The sequence below is a fragment of the Sminthopsis crassicaudata genome, chromosome 2 (genome assembly GCF_048593235.1).
Source record: "Sminthopsis crassicaudata isolate SCR6 chromosome 2, ASM4859323v1, whole genome shotgun sequence".
NCBI lineage: Eukaryota > Metazoa > Chordata > Mammalia > Dasyuromorphia > Dasyuridae > Sminthopsis > Sminthopsis crassicaudata.
This window is the reverse complement of record NC_133618.1, coordinates 367361594-367380655: the sequence shown is the minus strand read 5'-3', so window position 1 is coordinate 367380655 and position 19062 is coordinate 367361594. Positions and strand designations below refer to the sequence as shown.

At 32.6% G+C, this 19062-nt stretch overlaps 1 protein-coding gene across 1 annotated transcript in view; it reads left to right on the top strand.

The window, feature by feature from the left end:
- Window positions 1-19062, top strand: part of TDRD9 (tudor domain containing 9) — a 175209-nt gene that overhangs the window by 31714 nt on the left and 124433 nt on the right. Inside the window, exon 2 of the mRNA XM_074291060.1 lies at window positions 2054-2160. Within this exon, the coding sequence (XP_074147161.1) occupies window positions 2054-2160 (107 nt within the window). The remainder of the gene's footprint in view (window positions 1-2053; window positions 2161-19062) is intronic.

The window sequence follows — 19062 nt, the reverse complement described above, 5'->3', positions numbered from 1 at the left end:
CACAAGTCAAGTTAGGTAACTTATTACTTACTTTGTAAGTACTTACATGCCTTTTGTATATTCCATATTGTCATTCACATCTAGATGCATCAGCATTTTGTAGAGTTTTATTTCACATCAAATAATCTTAAAATTCTTTTTGCTTGATGACTTATTTTTTCCTGTTGATAAACATGTTACATAGTTGGTCATATTACTTATGGTCATTAAATCACTTCATGGGAAGATAAAGTTGCTATTCAAAGTTGGAGAGTTTGGGACTGTTTACATTATCCTAGAGGCCTATTAGGATTAGTAGTAGATTGAGTTCATCAGAGTGGGAATTTTAGGACTTTGATATAATTTCTCCTTATGTAGTTTATTCCCTGAGAGGCCTCAAATAGTTGTTTTTTGTTTTTTGGGTTTTTTTTGCATCTCATTTTCCTAATTTTTATCATGTAAAGAGGGAAGAAGGAACCAGAGTTGATGGCCTTCTAAGGTCACTTCCAGTTCTAAATGTATGATGCTATGAAATATTTTACCTGAGAGTTTAGTATACATAAGTATACATAGGGGAATAAAAAGATAGGTATGACACAAATCCTGTGCTTAAGTGGCTGATAGTTTATGGCAAAGGAGGGAGGAAGAAAATGTCCAAATAACTATGAACCAAATAAAAAGTCTAGAAAAGTTCAGTAACAATCTTTTTAATTAATTATAATTTAATAAGGATTATATTTTATTTTTTCTGTTCCTAGTCAACTTATTTTTAATGCATATTGCTTTATAAATCATGGTGGGAGAGAAAAATAAGAGCAAAAGGGAAAAACCATGGGAGAGATTAAAAACAAAAAAACAAAAAAGAAGTGAATATAGCATGTGTTGATTTACGTTCCATCTCAGTTCTTTTTCTGAATGCAGATGACATTTTCTGTCCAAAGTTTATTAAGATTGCTTTGGAAAACTGAACCACTGAGAAGAACCAAGTCTTTCATAGTTAGCTAATCATCAAACATTCTTGCTGTTATTGTTAGAATGGATTCCTGGTTCTGCTTGTGTCACTCAGTATCAGCTTGTCAATCTTTCCAAGACTTTCTAAAATCAGTGTGTTCATCATTTTTATATAACAAGAATATTCCATTACTTTCATATGCCACAACTTGTTCGGCCATTCCCCGATTGATAACATCTTCTGATTTTCTAATTCTTCCCTGCCACAAAAAGAGCTGCTACAAACATTTTTACATATCTGGGTTATCTCTTCTTCTTTATGATTTCCTTGGAATATGTAATGCCAAGTCAAAGTGTAATCACAGATAGTCCTTTGGGCATAGTTCCAATTCTCTCCAGAAGGGTTGGATCAATTCACAATTCCACCAACAATGCATTAGGGTCTCAGTTTTCCCACATCTCCTCCAACATTTATCATTTTTTCCTGTCATCTTAGCCAATCTGAGAGGTTTGAGGTAGTACCTCAGAGTTGTTTTAATTTGCATTTCTCTAAACAACAGTGATTTAGAGCACTTTTTTCATATAACTATAGATGGCTTTAATTTTTATCATCTGAATATTTAATAAGGATTTTAAGGAAAAAAACATTAAAATGTTTAAAAGTATTCTGTGGATTTTGGGAAGGGGAGGATTTGATTTTAGCAATTATAAAGAACAGAAATAGAACATTACCAGTTAATAGGAGGCAGTGGAGATTTGAAATGCTGGGCTGTTTTTTTTGTTTTTGTTTTTTTTGTTCCCCCCCCCCCCCCTTTGTCAGGCTTTACCTGGGACTTTGGTAAGTGGCATTTCTAAAGTAGAAGATAAAACTTTTCCTTGGAGGGATAGTATGTAGTATTCCCTTACTTTTATGATTACTTTATAGAATCATAGAATTACAGAATTTTAGAGTTGAAGGAGCTTTAATAGCCTAGTCTAAGCCATATTTTAAAAAGGAAATCCCCATTGTTAAATAATAATGATAGGAGTTAATATTATGGGCCTTAGTTTAAAGATAGCTCTTACAATATATATCCAAATAGAAGGAATTTCTTGACTTATTAGCTTTTAATTTCTCCTTTAGGCTGCATGAGAAAAAGAGCCCTGAAATGGAATATATAAACAAATACAGACAATTAGAAGCTGAAGAATTTGATATATACAACAATGATCATTCAAACAGTGGACCAGGTAAAAGAACCTCTAAGTCATATGTTAATAGTGGATGTTATATGTGTCTTGTTCATCTGAAGAATTCATTTGTTTATAAACAGGGCCATTCAAAAATATTTTAGACAAAGTGTCTTATCCATTCTTCCTATCATTTAAAAATATTCTAAATTTGTGAAGTTTGGGGCATACATAATCTATGTTTCCATTGGCTTAATGCAGTACCTTGCTGAGAGAGGGAGGGGTTTAGGAAGGAAAGAAAGGTCCAAGGCAAGAAGCAAAATAATTTGTTAATACTTATATGCTGAGTACTGTGCTAATAATTTGGAAAATTACAGTATGAGATTTTACCAGTGAGTTGTCATTATTGAGCTTGAATTTTCCATTTATGAATTAAAAGGTTAGATATTACAAATTTTAATTGTCAGCTTATCTTCAAGGAGCAAATTGAATGACAGAGAAGTCAATTCCTATTCCTTCCAGTTTAATATGAAATGATTTCAATATTAAATGTTTTAATACTTAGGATTGATGATAGAATTCAGTGATTATTATAAAGGACCTTTAAAAGAAAGACATGAAAAATAATTGGATACTACCATAATTCTGATGAACTGGTGGGCTAAAAAGCAAGTTACAGTTATAGTAGACAGTTTCATCAAAGAAAGTAATAGTAATGAGACACAGTGTACCAAAACTTATGGGATGCAGCGAAAGCTATTGAGAGGGATTGAGTCCACAGTTATAAAAAACCCAACATATTAGAAATTTAAGTGTTGAATAAAATTAAACAAAAAGACCATTTAATTGAAATAAAATAAATTTTTTTCTTTAAATAGGTAACCTGTTTTAACAAAAAGAGAAAAACGAAATTTTTCATAACAGAAATGAAATAGGATTTTTTGAAAGGAAAATAAAGGAGTTATCAGAAACCTCCCAATTATATACTAACACCTCATGATGTAGAAAAAATAAATGAATGCTTAAAAAATATAAAATTACCTGTACTAGCAAAAGAAGAAATAAACTTGATTTTTTAAAGATAGTACTTTTTCCAAATACATGCAAAGAGAGTTTTCAACATTCACCTTTGCAAAACCTTGTTTTATAAATTATTCTCCTTCTCTTCTCTCCTTCCCCCTCTGCAAGATGGTAAGCAGTCTGATAATAGGTTGAGTATGTGCAATTCTTGTAGATATAAGAAATAAACTATTTAGATAACAGTATCAGAAAAAAAGAAATTGAAGAAACCATAAGTGAACTTCCAAAAAATAAACTCTGGGACTAAATGGATTCGTAAGTAATTTCTCTAGACATTAAAGAGCAATTAATTTTAAAATTACACAAGTTGTTTCAAATATTAAGAAAAGCACTTTTTCCTATACTCTTTTCTATGATAGATAAAATTTTGATATCTAAACCAGGCACTATAGTAGACCACTATCCTTAATGAAGAGTGATCACTACATTAGAAAGAATGTATACTGTCCAAGTTGGACTAGCATTAGAAATTCAGCATTATATCAACATAAAGAAGATTATACATATAATAAGCCATGTTTATTATAAATAATTTTTAAATTCCTGTGATCATGTTAACAGATCGACAAAATACAATGCTCATTTCTGTTAGACTCTAGAAATCTACAATAAATGGACCTTTCTTTAATATATCTGTGTATATTGAAATCTAAGAGCAAACATTGTATGTAGTGAAGAATCTAGAAATCTTTCCAAGATTGGGAATAAAATAAGAATGTCTGTTATCACCACTATTATTTAATACAGTGCTAAATTGAACAATAAGATGAGAAAAAGAAATTTAGAGAATTAACAAAAATGAATAGAAACCAGTTTTTTTGCTTTTGCAGATGATAGGATTGTACATAGAGAATCCTCGATAGTCAAATAAAAAATTATTGAAATAATTAATGACATCAACAAAATTCAGAATAAGTGTATCTTCCCAGATTCACCAAGGAAATTAGGTGACTCTTAAATATAAAATACTCTCTAGAGAGATAAAGACAAGTCTAAATTATTGGAGAAGTGCTTAATAAACCATTATAATAAAAATGACAATATTATTTCACTTTATTAATGGTGCTAGTTAGACACTCAAAAGTTTATTTTATAAGTACTAGGAAAAATAATAAAATATTCATAGGGAGGAACAAAAGTTCGAGAATCTCAAGGATAATGAAAAAAGTGGGAAGGAAGAGAATCTATCAGTATCAGATCTTAAGTCATTATTATAAAGCAGTAAACATTAAAATAATTTGTTACTGGTATGATAAAAGTGAGGTAGACCAGTGGAACAGATTAGGTTATACAATATATAGAAGCAAACAGAGTAGCGTAGTGTTCAATAAATCTAAAGACTCCAGTTACTAGGAAAGGACTATTTGATAAAAACTAGAACAGCAGTTTGACAGAAATTAAGTTTATACCAATAATCTTAGATGCATTGTAATAAAATGAGTCACATAAATTTTTTGGTTTCCCAATTTAAACTGTAGTTTACTTAAACTGTAGTTTAAGTGTGTAATATTATGTCTTAAAAATCTTGAAGGAAATGAAGAGGTACAGAAGATGAAGAACATTCTAGGCACAGGAGATCCCAGTGTAAAGGCACTGAAACAAGAGATTTTTAGTGTGTTTGAGAAACAGCAAGTAAACCAATGTCATTAGGCTGAAGACTGGAAATGGAAAGGGGCTAAATTGCAAAGGAATTTAAGTGACAAACAGAAGACTTTGTTTTATTTTTTATATAACAGTAAGCCATGATAGTTGGTTGATATAGTAAGACCTGTAATTTTGGCAAAGGAGTGGAAGATAGATTGGAATGAGTGGATATCTGAGGCAGGAACAGAAACCACAAGGCTGTTATTAATATTTTTCACAAGAAATGTGAGGAGGTGTTGGCTCTTACAGTTAAGAGGTGGGGATGTATAAGATTATGAAGTTGAAATGACAGGAGTTGGTAAAAAAAAAATACTTCCAGATCAAATATAAAATCCTCTATTTGGCTTATAAATTCCTTCATTTACCTTTTCTCATCCTGCCTTGACAGCCTTCTTAAACATTGCTTCCTTTTACATATTCAGTTATCCTGTGACACCAGCCGCCTTGCTGCTGCTAGGACACTTTATCTTCTGATTCCAGGTATTTTGGCTGGCTTTCTGCTCTCTCATTTCTGTCTCTTGGCTTCCCTGACTTCAAGTCCCAGCTTAAGTCCCACCTTCTGTAAGAAGCCTTTTCTGGCCTTTTTTAATCTTAGTACCTTCTCTTTGAGAGTTATTTTCAACATTTCTTACCTGTATTTTATCTGTACATAGTCTAATGGAGAGACAGAATGACAAGAATTGTGAGCTCCTTGAGAGCAGTATTTTTTGCCTTCATTGTATCTCCAATGCTGAGCACAATAATATGTGCTTAATAAAAGCTTGTTGACTTGACTTGAATCAGAGTAAAAAGTTGGGGATGACACCAAGGTAGTGAGCCTGGGTAACTGGGGAGAATGGTGTGGTTCCCTTGCTAGAAATAGGGAATTTAGGAGAAGGGGGATACTCCCCAAATATTTAAGATGATCTAAGTTGTATCTACCACAAAACTAGAAGTGAATATAAATGCATGTTATATAAATTTAAATTTTGGACAGTTAATAAATTGGTAGATAAGGGACATGGTTATTGGTATTGTTTACATAGATGAAAGAAAGTAAACTAGATTATATGCAGTTTGATCGATACAGAAATGCTTAAATGAATTGTCTTAAAGGGGAGTAGATAGTTAATAGGCAGAAAACCTGCAATGGAATGTCCCAAGGATGTGACAATAGTCTTATTATTTTAACTTTTTAAATCAGTGACTTGGATAATGGCTAGATGGCATGCTCATCAGATTTGCAGATAACAGAGAAGGAAGAGGATCATTTATCAACTAGATGACAAAGTCAAGCTCCAAAAAAATCTTGACAAGTTTTTTTTTATTATAATTTTTTATTTACAAGATATATGCATGGGTAATTTTATAGCATTGACAATTGGCAAATCTTTTGTTCCAATTTTTCCCCTCCTTCCCTCCACCCTCTCCCCCAGATGGCAGGCGACAAGTTAAGATGGTGTTTAATAAGTATATTAAATAATAATAGTAGTAAAAATGAATTACCATTATTATCAATAGTTAAACAAACAATAATAATTAATGCTATTATGGGCCGGACACTGGGCTATATGATAATTAGTTCATTTGATCATTACACAGATCCTAGAAGGTTAGGTGCTATCATCATCATCATCTCCATTTTATAGAAAAGGAAACTAGGTAAATAGAGATTATGTGTCTTGTCCAGGGTTATACAGCTAGTGTCTGAAGCTCTATTTAAACTCAGTTCTTCCTGACTCCAGATTTAGTACTCTATCCATTGTACCACATAGCTGCTTTTAAATAAAAAGTTTCATTTATTGATCAATTTTTTGAACTCGAGTACAAAATGGAGTGGGGAAAGGAGCTGATGTTAGTAAGCAGTTTGTTTGAAAGACTATTAAGTTATGGATAGTAAGCTCAGTATGAGTTAGTGTGATATGGCAGCCAAAAAACAAAACAAAACAAAACTAATATCATCTTGCCTGTATATTCCCTTTTTAATCTCTAGAGTAAGAGATAGCTTCAGTATAAGATTTGCCTATAAATTTTGTGTTCTTTTGTATTGTTTCCCATTTGTCTACTACCTTATATGCTAGCTCACAATGCAATAAAATCAGCTTGTTTTAACTGGAGATAAAATCCATTCTAAAGTACATTAAAAAAAAAAGAAAAAAAAGCAGGAAACTACTGAGGCTATGCAATTCTAGTTGATCAGGATAAATCCGCCATTTTCCAGTGACAGTTACCTTCAGGGAAACTCAAAACTATTTTTCAGATTATTTCTTTAAATGAGTTAGTGGTCCAGTTAAACACTTATCAGTTAAGTGCTCATGATGATGATATTTAGTTCAGGGTATATTAGTACCTCTTACTTGAAATTTATTGGCCAAGATGGGTTCAAAAGGTCCCAGAACTTGTCCCATCGTGTGGCTTTTCTTCCTCATGTGATTCTTTAGTTCCTCCTCGTTGAGAAACTGCATTTTCCATTAGCCCCCTTGCCAATAAGCAGCTACAATTAAGAGTATCAGAGCTTTCAAAAATAAAAGTGATAATCTCTAAATTATTCTTAGATAACATCTAGTTCAACTCTGTGGGCCATTGTTTAGCAAGGACAATTGACAAATTTGGACAGTATAAAGAAGAGAATCGTGAAGTTGGTAAAGTGCTCTGAATTTGTACCAGTGAGAATCATTTGATGGAATAGGGGATGTTTAGAAAGTAACAGTCAGAAACAAACTAGGATCTTATCACCAAAAAATGAATCCTCATCTATAGAGTAGGTTATTCTGGAAGAAAGTTGTAAGTTGTGTCAACTGTTTGATGGCCCTTTGTGGAAGAGATCTTCGAAGAGACTTAACTTACTGAATTCCAAAGGATAGAACTTAGAGCATTCATAAATATTTCAGAGGCACATTTAGGTTTAATGTCAGGAAAAACTTTCTGAAATGTTGAAATCTCAAAATCAAATGAACTAACTCTGAAGGACTTAAGGTAAAAAAAAACACTTTTGGTTAACCTCTCCTGATAGTAACTATCAGTGAGTGATCAAAGTTATGCCTATATGTTTTACAAGAAATCTTCTGCAGGTTTAATATTTTTTAAATGCTTCAGTCTATATTCAGACTCAATCAGTTTTTCTCTAGATATGGATAGCTTTTTTCATCTCCTTCATAGTTGTCTTGGATCATTGCATTGCTGAGAATAATACCCAAGTCATTCACAGATGATTATCCTATAGCATTGCTGTCAGTTTCGTGTTGTACATTTCACATTGCATGACCTTGTGGAAGTCTTTATGAAGAAAGCATCCTGTACATCATTTCTTTTAACACAATAGTATTCTGTCATAATCACATGCCATAATTTATTTCCTAGTTAATGGGCATTCCTTCATTTCCAATTCTTTGCCTTAAAAAGAATTGTTATAAATATTTTTTGTACATAAAGTTTTTTTTCCCTTTTTAAAAAAATCTCTCTTGGGATATATGATTTTATAGCCCTTTGAACATAGTTCCAAATTGCTCTACAGAACGGTTGAATTAATTCTCAGTTCCATCAACAAGTAATGTCCCATTCCCTCCAACATTTTTCATTTACCTTTTGTAGCCAATTAACTAACTTAATAGATATGAAGTGGTATTTCAAGTGTTTTAATTTGCAAGTCTCCGATCAACAAGAGTATTTTTTTAATATGGCTATATTAGTTTAATTAGTTTATTTGAAAACTTCATATCTTTTGGTCATTTATTAATTGTGAAATGGCTTTAATTTTTTTTTATCAACTTAATGCAGTTCCCTATGTTTGAGAAGTGAGGTCTTTATCAGAGAAACTTGCCTTGAAATTCTTTTCACAGTTACTCTTGCTAACTGTATTCCCCTCAGTTAGTCTATTCTCTCCCCTTTCCCCCCATCCCTGTTTTGTTTCTGATTACTCTCTCCCTTCTATCCCCTACCTTCTATCACCCTATACCTTTGTTATTATATCCCCTTCCCCTCCTACTTTCCTCCAAGGTAAAATAGATTTCTATACCTAATTGAGTGTGTATGTTATTTCTTTGAGCCAATTCTGATGAGAATAAAGTTCACTCCCTCTCATCCCCATTATCGTCTCCACTGTAACATTTTTTTTCTTGCCTGTTTTTATGGCAGACAATTTATGCCATTCCAAATCTCTTTTCTTTTCTTCAAGTACATTTATTAATTTAATTAAATTAATTTAATTATACCTTCGTATTTTATTCAGACCTGATCCATCCACCGCTTTAATAATGAGAAAATTCTTATGAGTCACAAGTATCATCCTCCTATCTAGGAATGTTAACAGTTTTACCTTAGTAAATCCCTTATGATTTCTCTTTCTTCTTTACTTTTTCATGCTTCTCTAGAGTCTTGATTCAGCTCTGATCTTTTCTTCATGAATGCTGAAAATCTTGTTTTTCATTAAATGTCTCATTTTTCCCCCTGAAGGATTATATTCAGTTCTGCTGATTAGGTGATTCTTGCTTGTAATTCTAATTCTTTTGCCCTCCAGAATATCATATTTCAGCCTTCCGGTCCTTTAATGTAGAAACTACTAAATTTTGTGTTATCCTGATTGTGGCTTCACCATACTTGAATTGTTTTCTTTTTGAATGCTTGCAATATTTTTTCCTTGACCCTGGGAGTACTGGAAATTGGCTTTGGTATTATTGGGAGTTTTCATCTTAGGATTTCTTTCAGGAGATGATGGGTAGATTCTTTTAATTTCTATTTTACCTTCTGTATCAGGAATTATGGGATATTCTTATAATTTCTTGAAAGATGATTCCCAGGCCTTTTTTTTTTTTTTTTTTTTTTTGCATATGGCTTTCAGGTAGTCTAGTAATTTTAGAATGATCTCTCTTAGATCTTTTTTCTAGGTCAGTTGTTTTTCCGATGATATAGTTCACATTGTTTTCTATTTTTTTTTCATTCTTTTTGTTTTGTTTTGTTGTTTCTTGATTTCTTATATAGTCATTAGCTTCCATTTATTTAAATCTAATTTTTAGGGAATTATTTTCCTCAGTGAGTTTTTGTATCTCCTTTTCCATTTATATAATTTTGCTTTTTATAGCATTCTCCTCATTGCCTTTTTGTACTTACTTTTGTATCACTCTCATTTCTTTTCCCAATTTTTCTGGTAGAGGTAGACTCTGTTACTTGATTTTCAAAATCTTTTGAAATTCTTCCAAACCTTTATTGGAGGTTTTGGATATATAGTAGCTCTGATTTTATCATTGTCTTATGGAATCACAATAGTGACTTTCTGTGGTCAGAATCTTTTTCTCTTGTTTATTCATTTTCTCAACTATTACTTGATTTTTAACTTTTTGTTTCTGTGGTGGAAGGTGTAATGTCCTAAGCTTTAGGGATTTTGTGAAGCTGTTTTCAGAGATCCTTCTAAGAAATCTACACATTTTTAATTCTTTCAAGGTAGAAGTGTGGTTACTACTCTCCTGGCCTATGCTCTGGTCTTTGAGCAGCCATCAGCACTCTTTTATGCCTAGAAACTGTCAGGAGCATCTCTGTTCTTCTGTGACTATATGTTCTAGTGTAGTAGTGCTCCCCTTTGCCCTGGGACTGTGACCCAGGATTATGTCATGAATCTGTACATGGGCCTATCTTAATGCTAGAAAAGAGACCCCCTTACCATCTTTGGACTGAGATTTCCAAAAGCCACTGCTGTTGCTGCTGCTAATTTCAGTCATTTTGTGCATTATAATGTTCTAAAATTTCTTAGAATTATTATTTAAAACAGTTTGGGTTAGAGCTCCTTGCTTTTTATTCTACCACCTTGGCTCTGCCTCCTGGTTTTGATATCATTTCCTTGTTGGTTAGGCTTTTGTGTGATGGAACAAATATGATATGAAATAGAATTGCTTGTGAAAACTTGGTTCTCTGTTAATGCCCTTATTATATATTGTTTTTTTTATTTCATCTGTGCATTGTCTTCATAAATTTCTGTAAAGATGGGAAAAGTGACTAAGTAGTTTTGGATATTCTTTTGAATAGCTTCTTTTTCTTTTGGTGATAAATCCCTACCTTCTCCCCATATTTTTGGTATTTTCTTCTTCCTTCAGATGACTTGATCCTTTACTGCTCTCAAAATCGTGTCACTTTTCTAGCATAGAGAATCTTTATGTACCTTTGATCAATTCCATCTGCTCTCTTCAGTGACTTTAGAGCCTTCTTCATAATTCATGTTAGTCTTGTGTTGTGGATTATCTTCATTGAATTTGATGAGGAGAGGATAATTTGCTTTTAAAAAGTCTTAACAGTGTTTTTGCTATTCTATGTATGTATGTGTTATGTCATTCCTTACCTCTCTTTCTTATCTCTTCATCTCCTGTTTATCTCCCCTTATGCCTCCCTTCTGATTATTTCTCTATTTATCTTCATCTTTATTAGTTCTTTCCAAATCTTCTAAATTTTCTGTGACTCTTCCCCCCACAAAACAGTATCTCATTTATTCTGTAATATCCTGCCAACCAGGACAATGGTAGCATAATATGCTCAGGAGTCTTCCATTCTCATCTCTCCCCCTCTCACATTCCTCCTTTCTCCTCCAAATCATTTTTTTGGTACTATTTACTGACCTTGTATCTAAGAAGTATTCCCATTCCATCTTAATTTTCCTCTATTCCTGTTCTCCCATAATACTTGGTCCAAATAATATGAAGAAAATTCTTCCTCATATTTTAACAGGTGATATTCTCAGGAAGAGAATAGGATATATACTTTTTGAATTTGTTTTTTTTTTTTGTTTGTTTGTTTTTTTTTTTTGCTATACATATTGCAAGGATTTTGTCTTCTCTTTTTTTTAAAGGTAAGGAAACTAAGGAAAGAAAAATATTTGTTAATTAGAAAAAGAAAAATTTTTTTTTAATATTTGGTGGGCCTGTGTCTGGCTCCAACAAAATTCTCAATTTAAAATATTTCAAAACAATAACTTGTTTTGCAGCCTTTAGGAATCTATTAGTCATTCTCTGTAAAAATATAAAATTATACGCACATAATTGTGACTGTGTGTATGTATATAAAAACTACTCAGAAGTGCTTAGTGGTGGTAAGAATTGCTGTCCATGTACTTGGAGATTTTTCTGGATGTTTCTTGTACTGCTTTTGGCCCTGTAAACTTCTTTTTCTTTGTTTTTTTTTAAATTCCAAATCTGAATTTTTTTTTTTTACTTAATAGTGTTAAAGTGATAGGACTTCATGGAGAAGAATAGAAAGAAGGAATGAGGACATCCTTTGAAGTATATTATAATGACATTTGTTATTAATAGATTTGAAAAGTGTTTTTAATACATAAATCCTTTTAACTTTAAACATTTTAATTTCATCATAATTTCATTATCATACGACTCAGAACAAATACTACTGCATTGAAAATAGTGTTTTAGTTTCTAAATGGAAATAGAAAAATGAAAATACATTTCACTTAGCTTAATTTTTAATCATTTTATTCAGTTTAAAAGGATACAGTACTTTGGGAACCAGGATTTCCTAATAACTTGAACCTTTTCTTAGAATACTATATTTTGTGGCGTTATTGCTGTTTAGTAGACATTTAAAAATTTGCTGTAGGATTAGAAAGCTATATGTTTTTATATCATATTTTATGACTAAATGCTTTCTTTTTCTTTTTATGGTAAAAAAATTTCTTTACTCTTTGTACTCATTGTATAAGAAATAAGAATAAGAAAAGAGTATTTTCCTTTTCCATAAGAATGAAGTATATATAATAGTCTTTGTATTTTAATAAACTATTGATACTCATCCCACATTAAAATAAGTAGTAAAGACATTTATTTAAAAGACTTAATTTTCTGCTGAATCATTAATATAGTAAAAAAAAAAAAACAACCCTCTAATTTTCAGTAGTGCATGGATGCACTGAATGACTTCAAATAATTTCAGTATTTTAAAATTAGATGATTTATGACCATCTTACAGTTCTTGAACCTTATTTAGATGGAAGCTGAGAAGTTATATAGTCCATTTAGCTACTAAGTAATATTTCCTTAACCATAAGCCATTTTTAAAAAGATAATCATTTCCTTAGTGTAAGCCTAAAATTGTCTCCCTGTAGATTCTGTCCTCTGGGGCCAAACAGAACATTTCTTGAGAGCCCTTTATGCTCCATTTTCCTTATGTTTTTTTTTTCCCCATTCTAAACATCCTCTCTTCCTTCAGGCAGGTATGATGATCTCCAGTCCTCTTGTTGTCATGTTGTCTCCTCTATGTGTGTGTTTCAGTTTGGTGTAGTGGTCTTTGTGCAGAAGATTTGTACATGGTATACTTTAAGGGCTCTGGCCGAGTATAATGTTGAGACCAACACAATTTAATGCTATTGCATTTTGTAGACAATAAAATAAGACCTACAGCAATAGTTATGAATAGCTAGATAAAGTTTGGACCTAGAGTCTGGACCCAAACACTAACTATATGACTCTGGGCAAGTCACTTAACTCTTTTTACCTCAATTTCCTCATTTGTAAAATGATCTGGAGAAGGAAATGAAATGGCAAACTGGTCCAGTATATTTGCTAATAAAATCTCAAATGGGAATCGCAAAGAGTTTGGCATGAGGAAAGTGACTAAACAATAACAGGGATCATTAGAAGGAACATTGGGATTTTTTTTTTTTATTCCAAATTATTTTTTTTTACTTAATAGTGTTAAAGTGATAAGACTTTATGGAGAATAGAGATAATAACTCCCCACTCATTTTATATGCCAAAATTGGTCTTAGATTTTAATGTCATAGAAGTATACTTATTGCTGAAGTGGAACAAAATCAAATGCAAAACCTTGTAATCTTTACATGTTGCCTTTGAAGCTTGAAACTTTGAAGTTTTACTGTTAATTATAAACCTGTATTCTATTATATCTATGAACTCTGGAAAATTATATATAGCAAGTCATCTCAAGTAAACTACTTTAGTATGCTCTATAAATAAATAGAAAACTGAAACAAATTAATAAAACTTGTTCATTACCTAAAGAATCTTAAAAAGAAAGAATGTTAAGAAAAGTCAACCAAAATGAATATTGTATAGTAATAAAAATAGAACTTAAGTTGTTGAAATTTGGTCATTCAGTAAGTCTTTTGTATTTGTATAACAGATTTAATTAACTACATGCTTTTTAGTTGAAATCTTGTTTTGGGTCACTCTGGAGTATTTAAAATGGATTGTTTTTTCCTTTTTTTTTTACCTTTAATCTGATTAATTTTACATTCACCAATTTTAAGACTGCTATATAAGGCATAGAACCTCTGATGTTTTATTTGGGAAAGTGTTATTTGTGTTCAAGTTGTTGGGCTAGGGAAACAGTAAAAAGGAACTAATACTTCTTGCAATTTCGCTCTTGTGTTAGAGGAACTCGGGTTTCTTTCGTCTCTAAATCCAGGGAATCTGGCCATTCTACTACTACCTTCAGGAACCTGTGATTTCTTGTGCCATGTTCCGCTTTTTTGAGACTATATTTTTCTGCTTTTGGATTTTTCTGAAAGGGAGAGGAACTGGAGTTGTTAGAGTGTTCATCCCTTTCTGACTTAACAGTACTAATAGAGGGCAAGGCACAAATTTGCTTGTCCCTATGGTGGCTTTATCTCTGTTCCTAGGCTCTGACTCCTATTTGATCCTGAAATACTGCTTTGTTTAGAAGATATACCCACCCAAGAACTCTTCTTTTTCCTTCCAGAAATTTGAGTCCAAGGCAGCAGCACTGCTCATGAACTCTTTCTTCTTTCTTTAGAATTATTGCCGTTCCATTGCTGACCTGTCTTGAGTCTAACAGGTTGTCTGGTGAGGATGACACAACAGTTATCAGCTTTCAGCTCCAAACACTCTCCCTCTGGTCCCTGTCCATGTTCAGCTCTACTCAGATCTGTTTTCTTTTAAAGGTCATATCAAAGGTTATGATTCAGATCTACCAATAGTCATCCCCAAATGCCACTAATCTTTCAAATGTCTTTGATGAGTTGATAACATTGGAGTAGTAGTCACACCTTAAGTTAGGAATTAGAGTCAAATGATATATCATTCTGGATGTTCAAGACCAAGAAAAAAGTCTTTCTATCTCTTATAGGAAATAATACAGAATGAAGTGAGCAGAATCAGTAGTACAGTTTATACAGTAACAACAGTAATAAACAACCTTAAAAGATTTGGGAAGAGTTGATCAATGATGGACAGAGGTAGCTACACCCAGAGAAGAAACACTGGGAAGTGAATGTTAATTGTTAGCACTAATATCTGTCTGCCCAGGTTGCATGTACCTTCGGATTCTAATGTATATTGTGCAACAAGAAAATGATATTCACACACATGTATTGTACCTAGACTATATTGTAACACATGTAAAATGTATGGGATTGCCTGTCATCGGGGGGAGGGAATGGAGGGAGGGGGGGTAATTTGGAAAAATGAATACAAGGGATAATATTATAAAAATATATATATATATATATAATAAAAAAAATTAAAAAAGATTTGGGAAGTTGGATCTATACAATTTTCTTCTTATTCTGAACTTAAATAAATAACAAAAAATTTAAAAAGAGGATTGTGCCTGAAGTTGCAGATTATATATAACTTGTTATTCCTTTTAAATATATAATAGTTAGGTAACTTTCTTCCCCTACTCCTCACCTCTGAGATGGCCACCATTAGACACATGTGTGTGTATGTATGTATGCTTGTGAGTTCTTTTTTCTGAGTGCAAAAAGCATCTTCATAGGATTTTTGCAGTTAATTTGGGTATTTATAATGTCAGAATGACTTGGTCACTCAGAATTGTTCTTAAATCAATATTATTGTTACTATATACAATGTTTTCTTGGTTCTACTCATTTTGCTCTTCATTGTTTCATGCAAGTCTTTTCATATTTTTCTAAAAATCAAGTTGATCATTTCTTATAATAGAATAATATTCCATCATGAACATATACCTCAGTTTGCTTTGTTAGCCATTTTCCATCTCCGCATTTTCCAATTCTTTACCATCACAAAGAAAGCTGCTATAAATATTTTAGAGTATATAAGTTCTTTTCCTTTTTTTCCTAGTTAGGGTTTTGCTGGATCAAAGGGTAGAGACAGTTAAATTATTCTCTGGGCATAATTCCAAATCACTCTCCAAAATGATTGGATCAATTCATAGATCTACCAACAAGGAGTTGGTCTCCATATCTCCTCCAATATTTGTTGTCAGTTTCCTCTTTTATCACTTTAGCCATTTTGATAAGTATAAAATGATATCTTGAGATTATTTTAATTTAAATTTCTATAGTCAGTAATGATTTAGAGCATTTTTTCACATGATTAGAAATTGTTTTGATTTATCAGAAAAACTACCTGTTCAAAGTCTTTGACAATTTATCAATTGGAATAACTTGTTTTCTTATAGATTTGAGTAAGTTCTTTATGTATTTGAGATAGGTAATAATTTACATAATCTAATCACAATTTTAGAGCACTCGTGATAAAAGCATGCTCCCTTCCTTCACCTGGAGAGGATGAACTGGGAGAGAAAATTGAAAAATTTTTGGAGGGGGAGGCATGGCTAATGCAGGAATTCTCTGCTCATTTTTATTTATTTTTTTTTTTTTGATATTTTCAACTTTTTTGGTTATCCCCTCAGTTTCCAATTCTTTGCCACCAAAAAAAGAGCTGCTATTAATATTTTTGTATATATGGGTCCTTTCCTGTTTTTATGATCTGTTACCCTAAATCTTGAAAGAATCCAGACAACTAAGATTGGTTCTAAGGTTAAAAGGAGGAGTATGGCAGGCATTGGGGATAGCCAGTGCAGAGACACAAAAGAAGGATGAGGAACCCCAAGAAGGAAAGCAAGATTGTAGAGTTCATACAGAAGCCTAGAGGAAGACAGGAAGGAAAGGTTCTTCTGTGAATTTACTAAGTTCACTTAACTTCTGACTTAGCCATATCTTGTGATCAGATTATTTTTGTTAAGAAAAAAGAAGAAACTTTAAGTTGCCCTAGTTAAAGATCAGCCTCCTTTTTAAGGATGTGCATGTAGTGTAATTTTTAATAAAGCAAGACACGATCAGGAAAAGGGTTATGGATGTTGCCTGGAGAATAGAATCGGTAACAGTACTTGTCTTTCACTTCCCTCAGGATGATGGTTATTGCCAATAGAGATAGTCCTGAGATCACAAATGATAAATTGATTGTAGGACATTAATTATGTAAACAAGAACTCTGGATAATTGGGGCTCCTCTCTCCCATTTATCTAGTCACTGGAAATGCTGAGATCCAGTAACAAGCAGAATGGTATCCACAGCAAGCTCCAGGCCTCTCTCTGTTACCATGTTCTGATGACCCTGCTGTTGCTCTTTCACCCCACTTACGCCTTTTCTCTAGCCTGGCTTGGTACTCTTTGCATTAGGAGGCATTATCAGTACTCTTCCTTTTACTTTCTCCTCAATAGTGAGCCCAGTGGAATAAAAATAAAGTCTTTGTATTTCCTTGGAAATCTCTAGGCATCTGGTCAGTAAGTGCTCTGCTGTCTTTTCTTCACTGTCCATGCTCAGTTCTTGAGAATCCTGTCCTCTTTCTTTTTAAAAGAGCCTCCAGTGATGCTTCAGGTCTGCAGGAACATGGCTCAGCAATCACCTCCTATTGCCATGACTTAACCATCCTTTGGATTAGAAAACATTTGAGGATGGGAATTCTCTTTATACCTTATCAAGGAAATCTGTTCAGTCTCAAATGAAGCTTCAGTGTGAATATTCAGACCATATATGAGCAGACTATTCAGGGCTGAAACAAAAGGCCTTATATTGTATCTTTATTACTTTAACCAGGCTGTTTCATATTTCTTAGATTTGTAATTTTATTTATAGTTAAATTTCTTCCACTGTTTTTGAGGAAATAAGTTTCTGTCAATTTTTAAAGGAAATAGAGAATGAAGTTATTTAATAAAAATCTTCAGGATGCCGGCTTTGTTCATGTACAGGGGAATTTCTTAATAATAAAAAAATTCTTATTTTTGAATTTTACATTGGATTATATGTCTGATCATTCATGCTTGTCTTGGATTTTTTGCTTTCCTCTGGATTAATGATTACCTGCCCTGTATACAGATGATGGAAGGATGACAGAGATATAGAATATAAACATTTTCTGCTTGTTATGTCTGCCACCTTCCCCCCGGCAAAAAAATGGTATGTTTGGTAACAAGATTTGCTCTGTGTTAGAACAGTTTCAGTCAGTGACCTGGAAACTTCACATTGTGTTTTGTTGAAATAATTCTCCCACAGAAAATTTCTGCCTCACGGAATGTGTTTTCATTATATAAAATCTATGTCCATACCTCACATGCTAAAAATGATCTCTAAATATATAATTCTGTTACATTTTCATGATAATCAGTCTAAAATCCTACATTTAAATATTTTATACTCATTATTAAAGTATTTCTGTTGACTTTGTGGAGCTCTTGAGCATTGGTTTACTTTATCACTAGAATATTTCTGAGTTCTGAACACTCATCTTTTGAAATTTTATGTCTATTACTGTTAATAATATTTATAGAATGATAATTTCCATAATATTTTCAGGCTTACATAGAATTTGATTTTTCTTTGATCCTCATAACAACTCTACAATGTGGGTGCTGTTTGTACTCCCCTTTTAGAAAGAAGGAAGTGCAAGCATGGCAAGATCGAGTGATTTGTCCAAGGTAATGCTGTTAAAATAGTGTCTGTGGTTAGATGAGCACTCCTGGACCATTACCCCCTGTACCCTTCACTGGCCTGCCTGCTCTTCAGTCTCTTGCTTCTTTCTTGACCTAGCTGGCCTGTGGTTCTCCTCCATGACCACTTTTCTTCCCCTGCAAAGAGTCATGCAAGTGCCATGTTTTCTCTCCTCCAGTTTTAGATCAGTTCAGTACAATTTAATTACTTAGTGTCTGTCTCAACATTTATATCCTCGGTTATCTATTTGGGCCTTTTTCTTTTCTCTTCTTCAACTTACAAATAATCTCATTTGCCTCAGATCCTTTTGAAGGAAGGTAACCCTTTCTGCTTTTTGGAAAGAGGCAAAGTTACTAAGATATCTAAAATATGATGGCTACCAGGTGAAGTTTCACAATGGCTTATGTTGATTTGATGATATTTTTATTTCTCTCATAGCCATATACCTGTTGTTTATGTAGGAAAAAAACATGGAGAAAACTTGAGTTTTGAAAGTTTATCAAGTCTCTTTACACACATTCCAGATCAAAAC